The 23750-nt window shown below is 38.1% G+C and overlaps 1 protein-coding gene across 2 annotated transcripts in view; it reads right to left on the reverse strand.

Annotated features, from left to right (window-relative positions):
* Positions 1-23750, reverse strand: part of TRPS1 (transcriptional repressor GATA binding 1) — a 171355-nt gene that overhangs the window by 128744 nt on the left and 18861 nt on the right. For both annotated transcript variants that reach the window (XM_032181741.1, XM_032181742.1), the window contains one exon: positions 17164-17767. In XM_032181741.1, coding sequence (XP_032037632.1) covers positions 17164-17767 — 604 coding nt within the window. The remainder of the gene's footprint in view (positions 1-17163; positions 17768-23750) is intronic.

A 23750-nucleotide genomic window follows, 5' to 3' on the forward strand; every position in this document is an offset into this window, starting at 1 on the left:
AGTGTGTAGTTCTCTGGCTGTACAGACACCTTTTTTTGGATAATTCACTTTCTAAACTTCACAACCATACAGTTTAAATTTGCATTGACCCCAAGAATCCTACACACCTAAATCAGGCACACTGCTTACATGAGATGAGTCCCAGCCTGGAAATCCTGCTATGGGGTAACTTCAGGGAGTTTTGTTTCCTAGGGTCTGAGGATCATTTCCTACAGCAGGAGTCCTAGTCAAAGCCAAAACTCTCATTTCTTTCAATGAAAGCAGGTCCAGGTCAAACGGGGTAATAAAATAAAATAGAGCAACAGGCTCAGAAGGAAATCACTGCTTTTCGACCTCGTGACTCTGGAATGACACCAGCTTGACACATGGAAAGAAAAAGAGGGTTCTTCTGCCCTCATTCAATATGAGAGTGATTGAAAATGACATTCAAAGGTAGTGCCTTGTTTCAGTTTTAGTGCTGCAGTTTTGTTCTGCCTTTGTATTTTGTTAAAATTTTCTATGTCTGAAAGCAACTTGCTAGATTTCTGAACACTCAGACATACTCATGTTCTGAACCCATGCGTTAGCCTTTTGAATTCATATTCCAGTTTAAATTTCTATGTATGTCAAACACAAGATGTTAGGCACATTCAGTACAGTTCTCTGCATGCACATATTCCTGTTCTGGCTTTCACCTTCTGACTGGGAAACTGCCATCTGCAGTAAAAGCCGTATCTTCTAAAAGCAATTTATAGTTCCCTGGCTGTGCTCAGACAGCTTCCTTAGAGGACTCCATCTGTTTTGAAGCTGTGATATGTTTTTTTTCCCTGCTGCAATCATTATAGTCTTTTTTCCCAACAACTTCATAAACTCTCTTAATGTGTCCTTTCTATCTCTTTTGTAGTCAGAATGCTATATAGCCCTTCAAGTTATCAAATGACTGTTAAAAAAAAAGGGTAAGTTTAGGTTAGATATAAGACATTCTTCAGTCAGAGGGTGGTGAGGCAGCGGAACATGTTTCCCAGAGAAGTTGTGGATGCCCCATCCCTGAAAGTGTTTTAAGGACAGGTTGGATGGGGCTTTGGGCAGCCTGCTCTAGTGGGAGGTGTCCCTTTTAATGGGATCTTTAAGATCCCTCCAAACCCAAACCGTTCTATAATTCTATGAATGTTGGTTAAAAAGGAAAAATGACGAATTTCACAAACACCAAAAAAAAAAATCAAAAGGTGATCATTTTTTCATGCCACCTACAAAGCTAAACCAAACATTTGTCCTCAACAATCTACTTTAATAATTCAACATAAATGGGATGAAATTTTCATTATTTTTTGCATTGTTTTACATTGGCACAACAACCATCAGAATATTTCAGCCATTTGTGTTTCCAGTGTTATCAGTGGAGGGTAACTCAAATCTTCCAACAGTTTGTCCTAGGAAAGGATGTGAGACAAGTTGTATGTTCTGGTCATACTAGCAAGAGGGTGACATAGGTATGTGGGTCATGGTATTGTTCTCCAAAAAATCCTAGCAGCAGGGAAAAGGCACACAGTTGAACCTTCCCTTTGATTTTTATCTTTCCGGCACACTTCCATAGCTAAACATCTCTACAACAAACCATGGTATCAAGTGGCTGACAAGGTGCTGTTGTTCAGATCACCATGTTTGTGTATGATTTATCATTTAGAAGATACAGACTTATAAACCGTATTCATAATTCTCATCCATTGTTTATACTTAAATGATCAGAAAGAAGAAATGGTAGGCCAAAATGCTTCACAGCTTATTGCCAGCTAAGGAAAAAAAAAAAACATCACAACTGTGCTTGAAGTAGAAACCAAGACCAGTGGCAAAGCTTTTGACAACAGCAAAGCAATGAATACAGTTTCATTTTAAAAAATCCTACGGGAGATCCATGCTTTTTGAAAAGTTTGTCCTGACTATGGACACTATTAGTACTTTGAAAACTTGGCTGATGCCCAGCTTTAGGCTTGTTTTAGCAGAGGAGAACAGTAGCAGCAGCACAAGTATGATTCAGAGAAGGCACTGGTAGGCCCATCCAAAAAACGTTACACACATATTTTCTATTGGGACACTCGTACAACTTGTGGAATGGATGTAAGTGCTGAAGAGAAAAGCATAAACATCCCAAATGTCATCCCCATTGTTGCTGTATCTCCATCAGCTGCACCAGTGTCTCCATCAGCCTCTTAACCAAACTATGCAGGTTTGCCCACGTAAATATTGCACATGCTACAAATATAGCCAAGGGTATTTTCTACAACATATGGATGTATTCTGGGAATACACAGAGCTAGGAATACCACAGCCTCATGCCTTTGCACAGGACAAAGAGAAACTTAAACACTGACAGGAACTGGTCAAACTGCAATATTCTTTATGACATTTCTCAACGGGTAGATACAACTGTGAAGTTTTTCTTTCTTCATCTAGAAAGATATTGTAAATATATCTGACAATGCACAGACTAATCTTTTACATACACCCTCGATTCAGTCAATCCCCTCTCTCGCATTTGACACTGACTATAGACTTCTTAGTCATTTCTGAGTTTACATTTTTTCTCAGTTATTTCTAACAAACCACAGTTACATGGCAGGGAGATGAAAGGTTGAGCGAGATTCTCAGGGCTCATGAGCAAAGTCCCTAACAAGGCACAGCTGATATACAGACAGACAGACAGACAAAGATATCAACCATGTGTTGAAAATAAACAGTTGCAGTCCATTCTCTCATGCTGGGGAGGAGGAGGAATGGCATGCGGGCAGTGTTTGAGAAGGACGCTGCCATTTCTCTGGACCTGTGTTCGTCCCGCGATAGGAAGATGTTGTTTACACAGCCTCAGTTCTTGTGTCTATCTGCAGCTCTCACCATCTTGACCCAACACGAATGGTTTTACAACCATTTGTTCATGACAGACGTGCAATAATATCGCAGTAAGCCAAATTGCTCTGTGGAAGAACAACTCTGACAGACAAGAAGTAAGTGTATATTAGACATACATTTTAGCTATTATTTATAAACCTTCTTGCTTCTGAACTAGCTCACATTCAATGTTCCAAAAGCAATTTCCTAATATTCATAAATCTTAATGTTCTTCAGAGGCTACTGTATAATAAAAATATGCATCAACAGAAGCACAAAGAAATTTGAATTCATCCCAAATCATACGGCTTGTCTAAGACAAGGGATCTTGACTGCTCCTACCCTACTGATCAGACACTTATCTCCTTCCTAGGCAGTTTACCAAGTTACGTATTAACCTTAAAAATATGTAAACAGCTGTTTAATACCCTGAGGTGAATATGCCCATCAACATTACGTTTACCTGCTTCTGGTATGCAAAGTCAGACTAAATAGCTGATATCCTCCTGATTATTTTGAAGTATTTTTTTCTTAAGTGTAACATGACCCTGTTGCTGCAGTTAACATACTCAAACATATGTAAATATCTAATTTTTTTTACCAATTGCAATATATGTTTCAAAGGATAATGAACATGGGAATTGTCAGATACCATTTACTATGATATATCCAATTAAAAAAAAAAAAAACTTTAAAAGAATAAAAATAATCTGGACTTATACTTCTCAGTGTACACAGTAAAAAATAGCATTTACCAATATGAAACATAGGGTCCTGCTGTTTTCAATGAAATAAAAACAAAACAAAAACAATAGGACTATCAGATGCAGTGTAGATCCAGACTTACTGTGCTGGAACATGGCAAAGAAACAGATCAAGCATACGGGATGCAGCTTAAGCCATAAAAAGCAGAGGGAAAGTGTATGGCAAACCAAATAACAGTGGCAGTAGTACAACTAGTAGTAGTACTTGTAACTAACATCTTCCATAAGCCATCACAGGAGCATTTAATTTACCTAAGGTCCTACTTCCTCAGTACTATCTGAATTTTCCACTTTACTTTTGCAGACTTCTTGCTGTCACAGTTATCAGTTCCTATCAGTACATCTACAACAAATGTCCATCTGTTAAAATGCTGCTACTGTTGCAATAGGTTTCTGCATAGTGTAAATTCCAAAAGTAAAATGGTAATTAACCGTACATTTTGGAAAACTTGTTATTTACAGACCTGTTTAGTTTTTTCAAACAAAACCATAGGTAATCACACAGAAATTAGGAGCCAGGTGTTAATAGGTATGTGCATTGTTCGTTTTTTGAAGGGAACATCAGTTTTTAGAAAAACAGATATTGACAAAAGGGGAAACAATACATCAGACAAGTAGTGATTTTGCATATTACTTTCACTTAAAGCACATGCAGAAATTCTTTGGTATATTCACTGCATCCTACCCTTCTGACAAATCAATAATCCAATTACTTCAGTGAGAAAAAATGTGCTTGTCTTATTTAAAAGAAAATCAACAATTCAGTTGCAATTCTATAAAGACATAACTCATGGTTAAGAACAGAGCTCGTTAATATTTTTAGCACTATCTGTTCAAACTCTATTGCTGAAATCGGTGAAAAATGTAACACTTGTCAATATGAATAAAAACTGGAGAACTAGGACTGAAATGAGTGTCTACTATGGATTATTTAACTAAGCAAAGCACCATGTTTTTGAGCACTGATTGAGAATGTATTTTACTACCTAAGAAAGCACTATACCTATTGATAAATTACTGCATTTTGTACTTGGTATGTCACTTTTAATCAGAGAAAGTCTAAATGCTTCATGAAACTGGACAAGCACATTAGAAGCATCAGCTAAAAGAACTAACAAACTTCCATTATGGACTAATTACCATGACTTGCACAGAGAAGCAGCCTGCCTCTAGCCCCTGTAGGCCAACCACGTTGTTATCCCTCCTGGAAGTGGTGATTTTAGCTGCTGCCAGCACGGGTAAGCTTCAGCAAAGAGCTAAGGAACGAATGCTTGGCCTGCACGAACCCTCAAAGCTGGAGAGGGAAGAAGACTTTACAGGCACTCAGGGAAAAGCCCAGAAAGCTCATGTATCCATTTTCCCCTAAGCAGAAACGTTTTGGCAGGTTTGTTTGTTTGTTTGCTTGTTTTTATGTTGGGAATGTATGGTTTTTCCTGGCTTCTACCCTATCTCTCAGGAGGAAAAGGGAAATTTTGACTAAAAGAAAATGTAATTATAATTAACTCTGTTAGTAGTTTTCATACGCTGAGAAGAGTAAGCAAAAGAATACGCTTATTCTTTTTGTATTCTTCATACAATAAGAACTTTTTTGTGATTCAAAGGGGGTTATTTTCTAGCTACATTATTTATAGGCTCAAATGATTATGGATATTTTTTAAACCAAAAAAAAAAAAAAATCATAATTATCAGAGTGAAAACAGATGCAGGTCAATGCAATGTAACACTTTACATAACAATCAATAAAAATGTCAATACAAACAACTACTAAAGGCACCATATGACATTCCAAAGGGGGAAAAAAAAATCTTCATTTTCTACTTAGATGCTTTCCTTCCTTTATCAGCAGATGGCAAGCAAATTACTAGTTCAATCCATATGTCTGTATCTGATAGACAGTGTTTTACAAGTCTGAAATTAGTTTAAAACATTTTGATGTTGGCCAGACTACAGAGGAAAACAGGATAACTTTGTCTATTAATGAAAAGTTGGTTTTGTCATAACAAATACTTCCACAAGCTACTACCCATCCAGACTCATTCAGTCGCTAATGGAATTTGTACCCAAAGACATAATCTGTGTTTAACAGACTAACAATTTGTAGTTTCATCCATATTGCTCTTCTGCTGTGCTCCAACACGTCTCCTTACCCTCGCTGAGGTTTACTTAGCGGTGCTGATGAAAGAAATCAAGGCCATGAGAATATTTTTGGTAGGAAGGATATCAGATCACTAGGGCCCTTTATGTGCATGCTAGTAGGCATTCAAGAGAGAACCTGTCAGAGCAAGGACCATTCAGACCAGCACCCTGTCTCCAACCATGGCAAAGTGCAGACGTCTAGAAGAAAAAGTATTTTTGAAAATTTTTCTTAATCTCTCCCAATCAGGAAGCCTCCATTTGTGATGCAGATGATGTATATTTTGGGAAAGGAGACCTGGAAAACCTACGTACTAGGTTCAGTTCAGACAGCTGGATCGAGGTCCTGCTGGCTTCCTAATCCTTACAAAATTTAAATTCTTTGCCAAGGACCTACAGAACTCTCACAGATAACATATCTCTCTACTTAGTGCTTTTAAAATTCTTCTTTCCTCACAACTGTGAAGTACCTGGGTGGGAGACTGGTGTCCAAAATGGCTTCTGCTTCACTTCTTAAGAAAGTATCACTAAGAAAGCCTCCAAACACCTTTAGCAATGATTAAGCCTTCTCACCAGGCTGTCATTCACTCACAGAAAGCTTACATTTCAGAAAAAGTCCATCCTAGACTTTATACCTTGCAATCCTGGAGCACTAAAGCCTGATGAATCTCACCCTCCTGAGACATACGCAGTAAGTCACAAGGCTTGACTGAAGCCGAGTCTGGTGTTAGGGTCCCTTAGCACAATATCCTACTGAGACAGCCCAGACCGAGGCACCAAATTTAGCAGACACCAACTGCCCACTTAATTTTTGTGAAATTCCCTGCATCAATTCTGCTCTGACAGTCATTATGGATGCCTACTGTAAAGACCTCTACCCTCCAACTGTTTAGTTGGCTATTAGGAGGCAAAGGCGAATTGATTAAGTGCTGATTAAGTTTACAGTCTTTTAGGCATGAGAGGTTCTGTTGAAAAATCAAGCCAGATTTAAAACTTCTGCTAAGAGGAACATAATTTTCTGTAATGGAAAAATCAGTAAAGCTGGAACATACTCTTTGCTTTAAAAATGATTAATACTAGTGCTATAAACCATTTGGCTACACAACTGCAGAAGGTTCTGGGATCAGTGGAGAGACATTTTTAATTTTAAAATAAATCTCATTTCTTAAATTTCATTCTGATTTTTAAACCAGTAAACAGACTAGTAATACACACATACGCACAAAAGCATATGTAGGTGCCAAGCTGTTTACAAGAATCAGAAGCCTGGAAGCCAACAAGATTTTAATCAAGATTTCCATTAACTCTCCCCACCCCTCAAACCCTGCATAAGGTATGGGTTGTAAGAATTTTAAACAAAAGAAATACATACATTTCTAGCATACTTAGTCAAATATAAAAGAATTTCAGTAATATACTAACAGGTACTGTCCTACTGCCAATGGAGAGCTTTTTGTCTTCTTTATCAGCTGCAGGGAGGAATGCCAAAATGATCACCATAGCTGAGTCCATTAACTGAATTGTGAAGAAAATGCTTTTCTCAAGAAACAGGCTGACTGAATGTATCCTGCACAATGCAAACTTTTACACAGGTCTGGGATACCTCCATTTTAGCCTTAGATTGCTGCTGCCACAGAACATTGAAGAAATAAGAAGTGTATGTCAGTATCTTCTCTTCTAACTCAAGAACGCAACACCATGAACATTAAAGCAGTTACTATCAGAAAAAGAACTCATAAATATGTAAAGATATCGTTCTCCATACGTTTTATAAAGGGGATAATAGCGGTGTATTAAGTTTTGCTTTGATTTTAAAGTTTTCACCTTGCGGTGTCTGCCTTACAGCCTTTTAGTCATGTACAGACTGGAGCAGCAACAGCTTTGAAGTGCCCAACTTCCAGTGAAGTTCCTAACATTTCTTTTAATAAGTCTGAAGAGGTCTGTATGTGATTTACTGTAATTTCAGAACAAGCTCAGAAATTCACCCTAACACAAAAAGATACAATTTCTTCATGAAAGAATGGGAGTCATTTGAGCACCGTATCACTGCCGGGGGATGGGGGCAGAGCGGCAGGAAAATGCTTTGGCAGCATGATCAAATGAAACTCAAAAATACTGGCTGTATACAAGATGATAGTCAAAACTTTAAGGGAAACAAGACAGAGCTTTCTACAGATGAGTTCCTTCTATTTTTTTTTCCCAACCAGTAAATATAGTTTAAGTGATTCACAGCCGATTTTTATAATTGTAATGAGCAGCTGTGATCAAACTCTATTTGTAGCATCATAATAAATTTGCCCCCCACCTACTAAAATTAGTTCTAACCATTCAAAATTCCCATTTGAACATCTGACTGAACAAAACAGGCATTGCTCCATGCCAGAAACTGGAGGAAATAGACCTAAAATATGCCATTTTCTCACCAGAAATTGCAGGCTCCCAGAATAACATGTGAATTAAAACTCATTCCAAGGTTGTTTGCATTGCTCTTCATTCCCATTCATAACAAATTCCTTGACAAATGTTCTGATTATTTCTCTTTTTTTTCTTGCTTTTTTTATTTAAACACAATTTTCAAATCACAGACGGTCTTGCAAGGAGAAACAGCCAATAGTACAACCCATCTGAAAATGGAGAGGGTGGAATTTTACTCTCAGCAAGTGCTGGAGGCAACTGACATGATTAAAGACTGCAGTTTAAGCCATCGTTAAAGGCTTCTTCCCATAAGTGAAAATGTGTAGTTTGCCACTCTACACATCAGAGGCATGTAAACCAAAATGAGGTCAAAGTTAAACAAGAAACACAAATGCCTCACTCTAAAAAAGTTCCTGCTTTCTCTTTTTTTTTTTTTTTTCTAATCAAGTTAAAGGGGAGAAGAGAAATTTTAACAAAGTTAAAATGATGATGTTTCCTAAGTTTTTCTCTTTTGCCAGTATTTTTGCAATAAGTTACATCATCGTGCCCAGAGAAGATAATTGGCAATATTGACTCAGGATGCTTATGGGGAGGGCTCTTCGTAGCACTGCACAATAAGGATTTTAAAGCACCTCCTCACTCTCATCTTCTGAGGCAAGGAACTGCCCTTACTTCCATTTCACAGACAGAATCAGGAGTATAAGGCCTAGATAAGCTAAGAAATCAGAGGGGATTAACCATCTAACTAGGACAAATATGATTCACCAGCTGTATTACGGCAAACACAACAAGTAGCAACTCCCAAGCACTTGATCAGCAATCTGAGCAGGAACTGTTCTTCCCTCTTCACTGGAAAGGCACACTTGCTGCAGCTGTAAATGCTGTCCAAGACTTAGGCAACATATGCGCTTTAATAATATGATATAATATCACATATAAAATTACATATTATATATGATAATAACAAAATAATTATATTTGCAAATCTCAGGCAGCACAGGGAAACACGAACCAAACAACAATTGCAAAGTCGGTTAGGAAGCTCCCTGCTTTGTGCAAAGCACTGTGCAGCCTGTGCTGCCACTGTGCCATTTGCTTCAGAAACCTACACTGCAAAAAGAGAAATCATCCTTATTCCTTCTCTTGTCTTTGCATAAATAATATTCTATCTGAACTCCAAGTAAACAATGTAGCATGGTACAGAATACGTATATTTACAGATTCCTATTGCATGCATATATTATTATATTGCTACAACAACGATCATAAGATTTCGTAAAATATACATAATGCTACTTAGAAGAATGCTTAGAAAAACATTAACAGAACCATTTAGCCATTATAAAGCATCATTTTAAAAACAGAACTTGGTGCAATAAGTAAATAAATTCTATTAGGCAGGAAATTGTTCACTAAATCAATTGTGCTGCATTAGAGATCTTAAAATTAAGACTACTTGCAAGGTGGCCACATGCAGACTCTGAGGAGTGCTAAGGTAACAAAAGAAGTTACATAAACCCTTTTGCATATCTCACATGTATATTTGTTTCAGCACACATCTGTTCATATAACAGAACTATTTTCCATGGTTGCCATTTTTAATTGGGTGTATTAACCCCTAGATAGCTCCATGGAAAAATCCCAGAACATGTGTGTGCACTGTTTATTCACAAATCTGTCTTTAAATCTTCGCCATTTTGAATTTGTTCAGATGTGGATAGCATCTGGATTCCTTCAAATCAATTATAATTACAATGATCCTTTCTTAGTCCAATAAATTAAACATTTATTTGCTGTCTATCATAATATTCCTTTTCTGAAAGAATCTATTTATTGTGTCTTTTAATTACAAAAGTACATGTACAGAGTTTTCTGAAATTCAACACAGAAAGCCACTGTGCACTTCCAGATGTTAAAGGTATCCTCACATAGATTTTCATTGTTCAGCACCACAGTACTTCAGGCAAAAATAGAATTATGTACAATCCTTGCCGGCATTCATCTATGAAATTTAATTTTCCATTGAAAATCTACAAGTTAGCAGCAAGTTCTGCCCTTGGACATGAGTGTGTGTTTCCTCTTGGATCCAGTTTGGCAAAATTTATCTTTGTTTTTTAAATACAATTTGAGTTTCCACTTCAGGTATACAATCTAATGCAAAGTACTATTAGTGACAGAGAATAAGAGCAGAACTGTCTAATTGTTATAGATGCACTTTTCAAAACTTTGGTAACTACTTTTGCCCCTGACACTCTGGAAAAGCTCAGCTAATTATTGAAATCATTCAGCACATCAGAAGCTCTGTTTACTTACTTCCAAGCTTAAATGGTGCTTCCCATAGCCAGCTCTCTGAACTGTTTAGGCTGCACGGCGTTATTTGCTCCAGCATGTGCACATACAAGGCCTACAGCTGCGCTCCACACCATGACCCTGTTTCTTTTAAAAGTACAACCTAGTCACATCCACGTTGCAAAAAATAATAATAAAATTCAGCAGTGTATTTGAAGATTGATTAAAAAATAAAATTATCTGCTCCTGGGGGATGGAGGCAGGTGCCCACCATACACAGGGTTCAGTCACTGCAGCTGCAGCATGGCAAGAAGTGGCTGCCCCAGTGCCTGGGGATGCTCAAGGCCAGCTTCATGCATGCGAGCAAAGTGGCATTCCAGTGACCCAGGTACCACACATCGGACCTGAGAGGGCAAAAGACAAGTCCTCCCATCCCACCTAGCAAGGGTAATGTGTAAACAAGTTAATTGCACCCAGCACTGACTGACAGATGCTTTGGCTGGTCAGTTCAATACGAGAGGGCACCCTCTTCTTCTTGTCTCTCCCATCCCAACCAAGCAGCTTGTTTTAAATCAAGAATTATCTTGGTTCTCCCTGCTTGAATCATCGTTATTGATCACAGCAACTTCAGTAAGGCTGCTGCTGCTGACGCAGTGGCCCGGGGGCCTGTCCCAGCCCTCGCAGCCCTTTGTTCCCCGACTGATTCACCTCTCCAACAAGGATTTTGACGTAGCTGCTGCCCTTTTGCATTATTACTGCGCCCCACCCAAATAATGATTTTATCATTTAAAGCTCTCCTTAACCACATTTTGCAGAAGAAAAGAAAAATAAATAAAAAATATGCACCGTCGGGTGGGTAAACACGCGCGAGGTGGGGCTGTCTCTCCACATGACAGGCACACCCCACACAAAAACCAGAAACATGCCTTGAATTGGGCAGGTTAACATTTTTCTAAAAGTTACTTTCTAGTCCGATCTGATCACTCTGTCATGATGAGTAATGCAAAACATTCAATTTCTTGTGGGTTTGGTTCCAGTAGTTGCTAAAAGCAGCCAAGTACATGTTTGTTTCTCAACGGCTTCAAACCTTCGGCGAGCTATTTTAGCTCCATTCGCAGCCCGCTCCCCAGCGCGGGATTTCACTCAGCTCGGTTTTTGCGCAGGAAACCCAATGCCTCAAAATCGTTTCTCTTTGCGTCCTATCTTTATTTTCTCACTTTCCTTGCAGGATGATTCTTGCCCTTTTCCAGGATGTAGTTATATTTAAAAAGCAGCCCACCACCTCCCCGAGCAGAGACTTGTGGAAACAGGTGCTTCAAAAAAAAAAAAAAAAAAAAAAAAAAAAAAAGAGAGCATTTGGCAGCTCTGTGACCTGACAGAGCTGTGTGCGTTAGTAAGACACAGTGCCTGCTGAGTTCCCCTCAGCTAATTAGAGGACCCGTATGGCAATGAATGGCCTTGACTATAAATACTTCCTGAAAGATCTCTAACAGAGTCAGAGGAAATGGGAAAAAAATGAGATGCAGCTACAGGGAAACTATTTCAGATGTTTCTTCTTTAAAGGGCTGCTTTTTTTTTTTTCCTCCCCAACGTGGCTGAAGGATGAGCTGCTGAGTCCAAGATCTCCAACAACTTAAATACAAGATATATGATGTAACTGTATCTGTTAAATTTAATTCTGTAGATATACTGTTGAGATGCTGTTATCAGAAGATGGCTGGATGTGGGACACTGAAAAATCACGTTTAAAACACAACCTGCCCCAAGAGCATGCTTTGCATTGAAGGCAGCAGCAAGACTTCTACCAACACCTGAGAGGCAGTTTTTACCTCAAAGGTATGTTGCCATTCTGGCCAAGAATTTCATGTTTATATGCACAGGAGTAGTATTTTGGAAATCAAAAGGCCAGTTTGGCATTTGCACCGCTTTGCAGGAATCTGGCATCCAGCTCCGGATAGCAGAAGAATGCTTTACAACAAGAGAAATAGTGTTTTGCTACTAAGGATTGCATCTGACATTTACTACACTGATATTAAATGAATCAATCATACATAAATTTACTGATACTTGCATACGTAGTGCTTGTTTTAGAATGAGCCACAACTGGCCACAGAGAAGAAAGCAAAATGGGGAGGACAAATATATTTTTCTGACTTCCTCTCTCTGAATTTAAAGCCATGTAGCAACTTCTTGACTGAACACTGCAAGAAATATCAGGAAATATCACAGACAAAAAGAAAAATAACTCTCCTTAAAGTAAATGGAAACTTTCTTGAAACACTGTCATTTCCCGTGAGGAGTTTAATCATTGTGGTGCAAAATAATCTCGATTTAATAGCAGAGCTGCTTTTATCCTTTGCCCCTGTATAAAAAACTCACAGCAAATGTTACCATAACTTCAGCTGGATATTTAATGTTACAGCCTGCCATCTCCCTTTGACAACAACCACCAGTACCTTTGCAATAATTTGATGATCTCTCTCTCTCTCTCCCTCTGACGGTACACAAATCCACCCGTTGCATGAATTATAATTAATAATACATAGGCATCTCCCTGTGCTTTCAGGCATACGCAGCCCTGCAGGGCACACTGCTATTCTGCATCTGCATCAGCTACACTACGATGCAAGGAAGCAGTATTTACCAATACCTTCAGGGGGGCTAACTAGGTCTGTATGTAGATCTGAAGGCACAGGCTGCAATTCCCCACTTTGTGGAAAACTTTGTACGGCAGTGTCCACACGTAACAAAACAGGCCACTTCATTTAAAATCAGTTTAGCAAAAAGTTCCTGCTGTCCAAGATCAGCGTTGTCAAAGCATTAAACAATCTGCCTGGCCCGGAGTCTGCTGGCTGCCAATGTGCTACCCAAAAAAGGAACATTTTTGCATCTCAATAGACTTTCCAGTATCAACAAATCTTTAAACTAAAAAATCAGCTACTCTAAGGAAGAGCAGAAATAATGTCTACATTGTACCACGCTGGGGTACATTTTTTGTAATTCCCATTTGCAAAACATACATATTCGCTGTAAGTACAGCTGCTGGAAACATTTTAATAAGAAAAATAAATTAAAGCTACTCACAGAAGTGTACCAAGCCCCTGAGAAAGATTCTGTTACACACACACAGCCTGGAAGCTCTCTCGGGGAAAAAGGTGCGTCCCCTGCATATGTGTGCTTGCACACATGCAGAGCTCAAGCTATTGCCACCGCACTATCTCCAGCTCCTCAAAGGTCACAAGCCACTAAAAAGAAAATAAATCCTACCCTAATGACTCCCATGAATAATCTACTGTAGGACAGAGCCTGGGGAGAGAACACGACCATCATGCATTGAAGGAATGCGAGAAAGCAGCACATAAACAGCTTACAGAACACCCAAAGCTGAGAAACACTTAATTCCAAAAGTTTACAGTTATCATTAGAGAACTATGGGGGCAACTGTATATTTTCACCCTTTCCCCTGTTGATCTGTATTGCCCTTGATATTTTGTTAAATTGCTAATAACTCCAATCATAAACTCAGTATCTAGAAAACTGCCTTGCAACATTGAACTCTCTATCTATATGAAAAAAATGTGAAAAACATTATCTTCCCTCTCCCTTCCCCCAGTCATCATGAGAGAACTAAAAAATGAAAAGCACATGGTATTACTGCTACTGTTGAATCATTACAAATCATTCTTAATAAACAGAACCACTCTATAAATACTGAATAGCCAGCACAACCAAAGGGATGTGTTAGATTTTTTCAGTCCATTTCTCACAGTGTTTATTCACTGAGTAATCCCAAATTTTTGGCTTCCTCTGTGCCGATCTTTGAAAAAACACAAAATGAAGGTGTCTACAGAGATTTTATTATAGGTTTTGTTTCCTAGTCACCAGTCGTCCTGGGATACAGTATTTTGCATGAGAATTCATTATATGATACCACAAGTATGTACTGATTTAACCCCTTGTTTTTACAAAGCCCCAGATTTTTGAGTAACATTAACTATTTCTGCCAACTATTTCACATTAGAAAAACACATTTCCCCAAAAGTGGATAATCATGTGAGAATTGGTAACAGTATGATTTTTTATTTTCAGGATTACCAAAATTAACTTTACCCAAAACGGAGAAGGCTTTTTCTGAACAATTTCTAACTTTGCCCAGACTGAGTGAGCTTCCAGGTATTCATAACACCCAACACAAAGCTCCCACTGGTCAAGCTGACCATCACCTTTTCTTCTTGCTTAGTGGCCCCAGTACTTCATCCTATAGCTCTGTCCATAGAAAACTACATCAAAAATAAAATAAAATAAAGGTTTCCATGAGATCTTTTTCACAGATCCTGGGGAACAGGGAACATCCATCTCACTGGAAGAATTAATATCACTCATAGAATCCCACTCCTTCATCTTCCCCCATCTCCTGTCCTCCAGCTCCCCCCCCCCTTATCTTCAAAAGCAGGTTGAATTCTCACTGTTTTCCTCTACCCATTAATAGTGATGAAATATATCATTAGGGACTCTGTTCCTCAGAAGTAGAAAGTTAACTTCCCCACTTGTTTCTTAAATAATTCAAACTGACAAAGGCAACTTGCCCAATTTCCAAATAAAAGTGAAAATGAAATTATTATAACTAAAGAGAGAAGGGAACAAAAAAAAAAAAAAAAAAACCAACAACAACAAAAAAAAAAAGAACAGACAACCAGGTACTTAGCACATCAGAGTCCAAAGGCAATGAAGGTAAAAATGTATACAAAAGTAATTGTTCTTTGAAAGGTGTCAGCATGATTTCACCAGTCAGTATAGACCTAATCCAGTATTAAATCCTTTTACAAACCATATAAAAAAAAAGTTGGGTTGTTCACATAATTTTAAAATGCAAGAAATTCATTTATATACCCTGTTAATACACGAAAAAAAAAAAAAAAAATCAGAAAACCATGCACATTATTGGTACTTTATATTATTTGAAAATCTGGAAGTGATCAAAACATTTCCAAAGTGATAAAAAATAATAACAAATATACCATTATCTTTGTATAAAGATTGAACTTATTTTAAAGGATGGCATAAGAAGCAGCCAGTGCACAGTTTTCCTTTCTTCATTTAGTATTGCCTTAAAATCATAATATAATGGTCTTATTCTACTATTCTACTATTTCAGATTTTAAGCTCTAGTTACCAAACAAATTTAGACATTTATAGAGCTGATTACCAGGTCTCTTTGGATAATGTTATTAAGAAGTCAAAAAATAAATGAAAATTATTTGTACTCTGGATAAACCCAAAATATAAACGGCTCCTCTGGCCAATATATAACTAGTGTCATATGTACAGCATGAATTCCACTGCTAGTCAGATATATATATATATATTTTTAGACATATTTCTAAATGGAGGAGAAATATAAACCTGCCATTCACAATGAGCACACACCCAGGCCCAACCAGGAACCTGTCATCCTGTGACTGCTTCTCATACACTTAACATCTGACATCAGTAGCTATTCACGACCTGCAAGGCACAAAAGACTGTGGTCCCCCTAAATTGCTTGCAAACTTTAAGTGACAGACACATTATTTTATAATTAGAATAACTGTAATATTTTTAAGACTACTGACTTCATCTTAAAAGAGCTTTGAAGATTTATATATGTATATGTATATATATGTATATGGAGACAGATATATACATGTATAAACTTAGCAGACCATGGAATAAAACATTTATCTTGCCTTTGGTCTTCTTCTGTCATGTTGTTCACTCTTACAGTAATGGAAGTTATGGTTATAAATGTTCTTATAAAAGACAATGCAGAACAAGAGATGATCACCACTTCCGTTCTAGTGAAGTTCACCTGCAAGTTCCTAAAAGTTCAAATTTCAGGGGAGCAGCCCCTGAAAAAATTCAGTGATGACACCAGGAGGAAGGCTCTTATTTGTCCCTGTGTTCAGCTCCTCAGAATTTGAGAACTCTTCTAACTTCAAGTTTACCAACAGTGGAAAAAGCGTAAGTTAGGAAGTTCCTTATGTCTACATTTTTTACTATTATATATTTTTTTAGAAAGACAGAATAGGAATTATTTGGTGCAATGCATATTCTCCCCTTCTTTATCACACAAGCTCCTTCCTTTTCTCTCTTTTATTTGCTTCCAAGGCAACCAGACAAGTGTCAAAATTGATATGTAATTATGCTGTTTTACAAAAAAAAAAAAAAAGAGGTTATTTTTTATTAACATTTAACTCAGGTTTCGTATTCTTATATATTTAATAATGTGAAATCTTGCTTAAGTGTGAACTGTCACACCACCTCAAAATTTAAGAGGTGATTAGTTGTTTCAGTGTAACAGATGTGCAGCCTTCTGGGGTTCTAAACCCTCATTCTTCAAATGCATCATCAACCTGCACAATTAGCAGGAATGATTAAACAAAATTCAATCAGAGCTAAATAGCAAAAGCAGATTCACTTGCTTACTAATACTGCATCAAATATATGCACTGTTTTATGCAAACACTTTGGAACATTTACCTGTCAGTTTCGGTCTACAAGTTTGAATCTTTCAGTCTTCCCCTGATTTTTATTTTTGTTTTCCCATGCATTCTCTCTGGAAATGAAGAAATCTTTCACATGCCTAATTAAACATAGCATACATGTAATCAGAAAAAAAAAAAAAAAAAAGAAAAGAAAAGAGAGAGAGAGAGCTTCCTACCCGTAACAAGGACTGGGATTCATCCTTTGCCTTGCCGTCCCCGGATCCAGGGTAGGGCTGGGTGAGCTGCCCGGCCTTCTCCGCCGCTCCGGCTGGCACGCCCTGCAGGAAGCCCTTGCTCTCCACCGCCAAGCCGTAAATGGGCCGCGCAAGATGGGCAGCTTCTACGTTCGGACTATCCCTTAAAGGCTTTGGCTGCTCTTGGCCAACAGACACGGGGGTCAACAAGCCTAAACTGGTCTGTGTGTAGGACGGGCTCCCCCTCAGAATGTCTGTTCCTCTCCAGGTCACATTACGAAGATCATCAGCGGGACTGTCAGTCCAACCCTTCTCCTTAAGCACTTCCTTATCTTCTATCTTTTCCCTCTTGACTATGCTGTCAGATATGGGCTCCCCCATTTTGGGGTCTGGATTAATCAGACTGTAGACCTTGAGGTCAATTTTTGGCTCCTCCTTGATAGACGAAACGCCGTGACTGTCCTCCCCATTGGCTGTAGTGATGTCCACCTCCTGACAGTGCACAGTGTTGAAGTGCTCTAGTAGTGACTGAGTGTCAACAGCTGTGAAGCTGCACTGACGGCATTTGTAGCAGTTGTGTACTCTCCTGGAAGGAAACGAGAAGTGCATTAATGCCAGTCTCCCTTCAGCCCTCCCGCTCTCACTGGCTTTACCCACCCAAGAAGAAAGAAAATAAATTCAACGTACAGTACGAGTCCCTCCAATAAAGCAGGCAGGTTTGCTTTGTTGTCTGACACAATAGGGGAAAAATCCTGCTGCTTTTCACCCCCACGCATTGCAATGACCTCCTATTGTTCATTCATACTCCACTGCATTATTCTAAACTTCATATAATTTTCACTGGGATTTGTGTTGTTTCCTTTCCCGTTTGCTGCAGTACACTCTCCACTTTCCATTGTGGTAGAAACACTGAAGTAGTATTTTTTTTTTCCAACCAAAATCGAATAGTTAGAAGGGGAAAGTTTTCTTTGTATAAAAAACAAACAAATAAAACCCAGTATTCACATAAATATACTCTAGAAAGTTCAAATGTTGAAAAATTCCTTTGCTTTCCACCATTTTTAGTTACTTTTGTTGACAGATCATTTTGAGTGGGACTCTGCTTAACTTACAGGATAAGAACACACCAAAGGATGGCAGGTTGCACACAACAGACAATACTATTTGTCCTCTGTGGACATTTCAACATGACCTTAGATGCTGCTCTAAAGCAAAAGCAGCATAGTTGGCTGTGTCAATACAAGCTGCATTTTCCTGTCAAACACAGGAGTGATTGGGTAAGACCTGGAGCAGTATGGAATAACGCGCCTTCCTGTTTTCATTCGCGAAGCCTATATAAAGTGCTGTATTACCAAATTATGTAAAGCATATGTTGCTACATTGGAACAACATGTTACCACTTTATCTATCAGAGGAACAGAGCACTTTTTATGAGCTATATAACATTATGAATAATCATTTAATGCACAGAAGTGGTCCAAGACCTCCATCGGAATCGGGCCCCGCCGCGCCAGGCTGAGCCGAGCACCGTCCCTGCCCTTCCTCGACACATTCGCAGAGCTGCAGCAACCTTCTCCCTGCAGATCCGCTCACACATCCACACCCCGTGCGTTCAAGAGCCACAACAGCATCTTCAGCCAAGCTAGAAAACGAGGCTTTCACTATCCACACAGGACAAAACTTGCATGAGAAATCTGTTACTGCCCTGACAACTCCAATTGTTGGAATTAATTCTTCTGAGGCCAAATCCTGGTCTCGGTGAAGTCAATGGCTAAACTCCCATTGACTTCAGTAAGAGCAGGATTTGGCTCTCAATGCATCTGTGGAACTGGAATGATACACAAAATGTCCCTGTTTAAGTATGATAGTTTAGAAGGGACAACTTGCCAAACTTCCAAAAAAAAACAAAAAAAAAAAAAACAAAAAAAACTTGTCTTCCTTCTTTCCTTTAGTTGAAAAAACAAACCATATGTTATTTACATTGTCTGATTTTCTTGCAGTTGTGTCAGCGTGCAGACATGAGCACACATTCAAATTCGAGCTTTTTAGCCCTTGTGCAATATCAGTTTTCTTTTTGTCATTTTCTGTTTTTATATTCATTTTAAGGGACTAGTTGGGCTCATTCAGTTACGCAAAAAATACAGTCAGCTATTCTCCATATAGCCTTATGGCAACAAAACCTACTTGTAGGAGAGAAAGCTGCGGGTTAAAATCCTGCTCTGGCTATGTTCCCCTTCTTTCATTCTACAATTGTGTTTTATTAAAATCAGCTTCTCTCTCAATGCGACACTAATATATTCACTCTTGCAACTTAATTCTTCTCTAAACCAAGCTTAATTCTCTTCTGAACCAAAAAAAAAAGGGAGAGTGCTATCTGATCAAAACCATTTTACAAATACAAAAAGCCAAGTTTTAAAGAGGGTCAGCCCTGTAAAGGTGGGATACCATCAGGGAAGTCCAAGTTAGAGAGGGGCTAGTTATCTTAAAAGCCAAGTTAAACAAGACACCATTTGGGGCTAATGGCTCAACCCCATACCTCCCCATGTTAAAGTTTATCAATCCTTTGGGAGACTACTTAGCCCTAAGTGTCTGTTGTTTAACTTGGCTATTTCAATAGCTAACCCCTCCTTTCTGACTTGGCTCTCATCTACAGACATCACACCTCCAAACAGCTGATCTTTTTCTGCCTAACTTGCTTCTTTTTTTTTTTTTTTTTTTCTTTTCCCCTCCTCTCCCTTCCACGCTGGCTAAATGGTTTTGATCAGGAACAGTAAACACCACAGGAGTGCTGCCATGCTTATGAGGCCACAAACAAATGTAGAATATTAGATACAGTTGTAACTGAGTGGCTGGGGCCCTGCTGAAATCACCTTTTTTACGTGAGAGGTTTCTTAATTTAAAGGATTTATAATCTATTCAGAGGGAGTCATGAAAACATTCTGTAGTTTTCCTGTTAAACTGTGATAGAAATTGTGATGTGGAAAAGACTGATTTCAACAGGTAGCAGTAGCCAACAGGCTTTTTCTTCTAGGACATATACTTCTCTAGTAGCGTCCATCGCTGTCATTATAAATCTTTGTATTTTACATGTCCTTTATATTTTTCTATCCAAAAGCTCAAGGAAAGCAAGCTGAAGTTTGTAGCTGTCCAATGTAAGTCAAAGTCTCAAATAAAATAGTAACTATTGTAACCCTAGAGAACTTTTTTAGAATTGGAAACTCTTATCCTTCCCCAGAACAAGGCATAAAAAGAAGTATGTTTTCACCTCTGATTCTTATCACCCCACCCTGAGAGCAATCAAGAGAACAAGTTGGCAAGCTTTCATTTCTTATTGTACCAGAGTTTAAATCTACACAAGGTTCCTAAAGGTCTAAGTTACAACTAGATTTGTGCACAGAACTTCCCAAAACTAAGCAAAAAAAAAAAATAAATAAAAAATAAAAGTTCCAGTTTGCAAAGAACAGAATAAGCACTTCTGTCCTTATTGGTCGGACGATAGACGTTTGAGGAAAAGTTAAGTATGGAAGAAAATTAGGTAAATAAAGATGGAAACAGCATTCTCCCCATTATGACTTTGCTCCTATATCACTCAAACAAACTAAAAGCAGGTTCAAGCCATAAGCTGGCATACTTCCCATGTGACAATGGAAAGGCAATGTTACACCATCCACTGATGTCACTTAGCATTATTATTTTCACTACTAAATAAATCAAAGACTTGATTATTCATGGACATTAAAACAGTTATGGCCCAATCCCAAAATTAAATGTCATGGAATTCTGGCCAAATTGTTGCTGCCCTGTCAGGTTTTGACAACTTAATAAAATCCTATCATTTATTTCTACTGAAATACACCTGAATTGGGTTGCAATAGAACATAAGAATTTTCCCTTGCAAAACCTGAAGGTGGAGAGATTAGTTGTCTTTTTTTTTTTTTTTGATAGATTTAATGTTATTTATGTGAGATTTCTAATAGGCTGTGATACTCTTGACATTAGCGAGTTGTTAATTAAGTCTTGTTGACATACTTCTAACTAGTCTGAAGTATTACAAAATACCATCCTTTACAAAACAAGTAATTTTTTTAAAATTACCTGAAGACATTCCTATGCTCTAGGGCATAGAAAATATTCTGGATGAAGGTACAGCTGTCATATCACTTTCATTTTTTTGCATGCTTTGAATTTCATTAAGAATATAATAATTGCTAACATTTCTTGTGAAGAAACAGGCTCATAAGAAAGTTTACTTTGGGGATGGGTGCTGCACTTGGTCTTGCGGGGAGAGGAAAATATTCAGAAGAAGCAAAGGGAGCAAAAAGCAAGCAAGAAAACTCAGTGGAAAGGCAGGAAGGGGAGGAGAACGGGCAGAGCGGAGAGCAAGACTGAAATAAAATGCAAGCAAAAGCCACTGGCAAGAGCAAACAAGTTCAGAGCAGTGAATTAAGGTGTCAGGAGGATGGAAAAGGTCTTTGCAGCTGCTGCTGCTGTTCGCCAAGTGAAGGCCCCAGCTCTGCCACAAAGCAGGAGCTGCTGAGCCTCGGTTTACACGTTTGCCCTCAGTTAGATTCTCCAGGGAGCAGCCCAAAAGCTCCATGTTCCCACAACCTGAACGTCTCAGACCTTTGTCCAGCTTCTGCTGCCTGCTGGTGTTGAGGGCACTCTGGGACAGCTCCAATGCCCCCGTCCCCAGAGCACAGCCGCGGTGCTGAGCGCATGCAGGCCGCAGCTCCACTGGTACCCCCCTGCCTTTACCATCTCATTCCACTGACATTTAAGAGGTGAGAAATTTCATGTAATTCTGCTGAACAGCCCTACAAAGCTGCCGTCACGTGCATTTGCAAAAATAATCTCTGTTTATTAGAAAAAAATGATTCTGCTCCACTGCCAAAGCTCGTATTTCATTTGTGAGTCTATTTGCTTTTTATATTTTGCTGTCGTTTAATGAATAACAGTCACCAGCCTACCTATTTCTTAAAGAGTTTTAGGCCATCTTTCAAGCACAGTGTTTGTAATTAGCACTAGCACTGATCAAATGCTACTGTCGGTCTTTTTTGACAGTAAAGATTTTTATGAAGAAAAAAGTAATTTGTGCAAAAACGAGAAAATGTGTTGTTCTCCCTCATTTTTACAAAAAAAAAAAGTCCGGCAGTAAAGGTCTGCAAGAAGCCTCATTCAGCCTTAAGAAAAAATGAAAAATTAAAAATAAATTATTCTCAAGCAAGAAGAAAAATAATATCTAGACTGAGTGATCTGACATGCAAAATTTCCCCTAATAGTCAATATGATTTTTATCTAAATTACATGTTGCATCTTTTAGCTCATCAGAATAGCAGACAGTTTTAAGAAAAAATAAATAAATTTCACAATGAACGCACAGAATACCTGATTCCTCAGAGGAATAATGGAAAATGAGCGGTAACAGAATTAGAAAATGTAGGCCAACAAACCTTCCGGGGATTTATTTGAGTAAGCACCTTTTAGTGAAGTTTAAATACAAGTAAACTCAAGTGCAATGTGATTCATTAAATTCAAATTTAACTGAACAGGTCTCAAATAATCGTGTCAAGGAAATACTGAATGAGAGTTAAATGTTAATATACATTTCTGTAGAAAGAAAAGTTGAAATGAACGAGTTTTGCAAATTCTAACACTGTTGCAAATACATGGCTGCAAAGGAATAATATTAAGACATAGAAAAAAAAATAAACTAACTAACACCAGCAAATTGTAGACAAAGAGCCGAAAGGAAACCAAATAAAAGCAAATTAATTAAACATGCTGTTCATGTCTATGTCTTAAAAAAGAACATAATGAAGAAAGCAGACAAAAAAAATACACAAACTCAAATAAGTATGAGCTATCTCCAATACTCACAGATTATCTACGGTAAACTTAAATATGTGTATGGCAAAACACTTCCTGCAACCACATTAATGTTTATGACCATGTTTATCATTACAATCCATTCAGCCACTTATTATATAAAATGCCAGTTTACATATATATATATTTATATTCGTGCATATAATTTTATATAAATCAGAAATATATAATGGTGTGGCCTAACAGTTTTATTGGGACAAACTCTGTTGAAACCACAGAGAAGACCAGCTAGGCTGTGAGCTGCCGCCACACCAGTATTTTTCTATGTATGTCACATAACTCCCCAACACAACTATTTTACACCACTATTTTTAAGTTCTTTTAAAAATATGAACTAATCTGTACCCTTATTTCTTAAAATGCAAAGAGGGAAAGGAAATACAAATCAGGTATATGCAAAACTTTTGTTAAGAAAAAGGAAAAAACAAATACCTGATAATAATATAAATAGAAAGAATAATGCCCTAGCAGTCTTTTTTATTTGTTTTAGTTTGGTATATTAAAAACTATGAAAACTGAGGCATAGAAAAGCAAGGTGTCTGCCATTACAGAGCATGTACCAAAAAACAAACTAACTTCTGTAACTTCAAAAACGATGCACAGTGGGAAAGAAGAGCAGCAGTATATGTAGAAAATAAACAAAATTCAAATTTAAAAGGGAGTGGGAGAGCAGGGTAAGGGAA

Source organism: Aythya fuligula, chromosome 2, assembly GCF_009819795.1.
Source record: "Aythya fuligula isolate bAytFul2 chromosome 2, bAytFul2.pri, whole genome shotgun sequence".
Lineage (NCBI taxonomy): Eukaryota > Metazoa > Chordata > Aves > Anseriformes > Anatidae > Aythya > Aythya fuligula.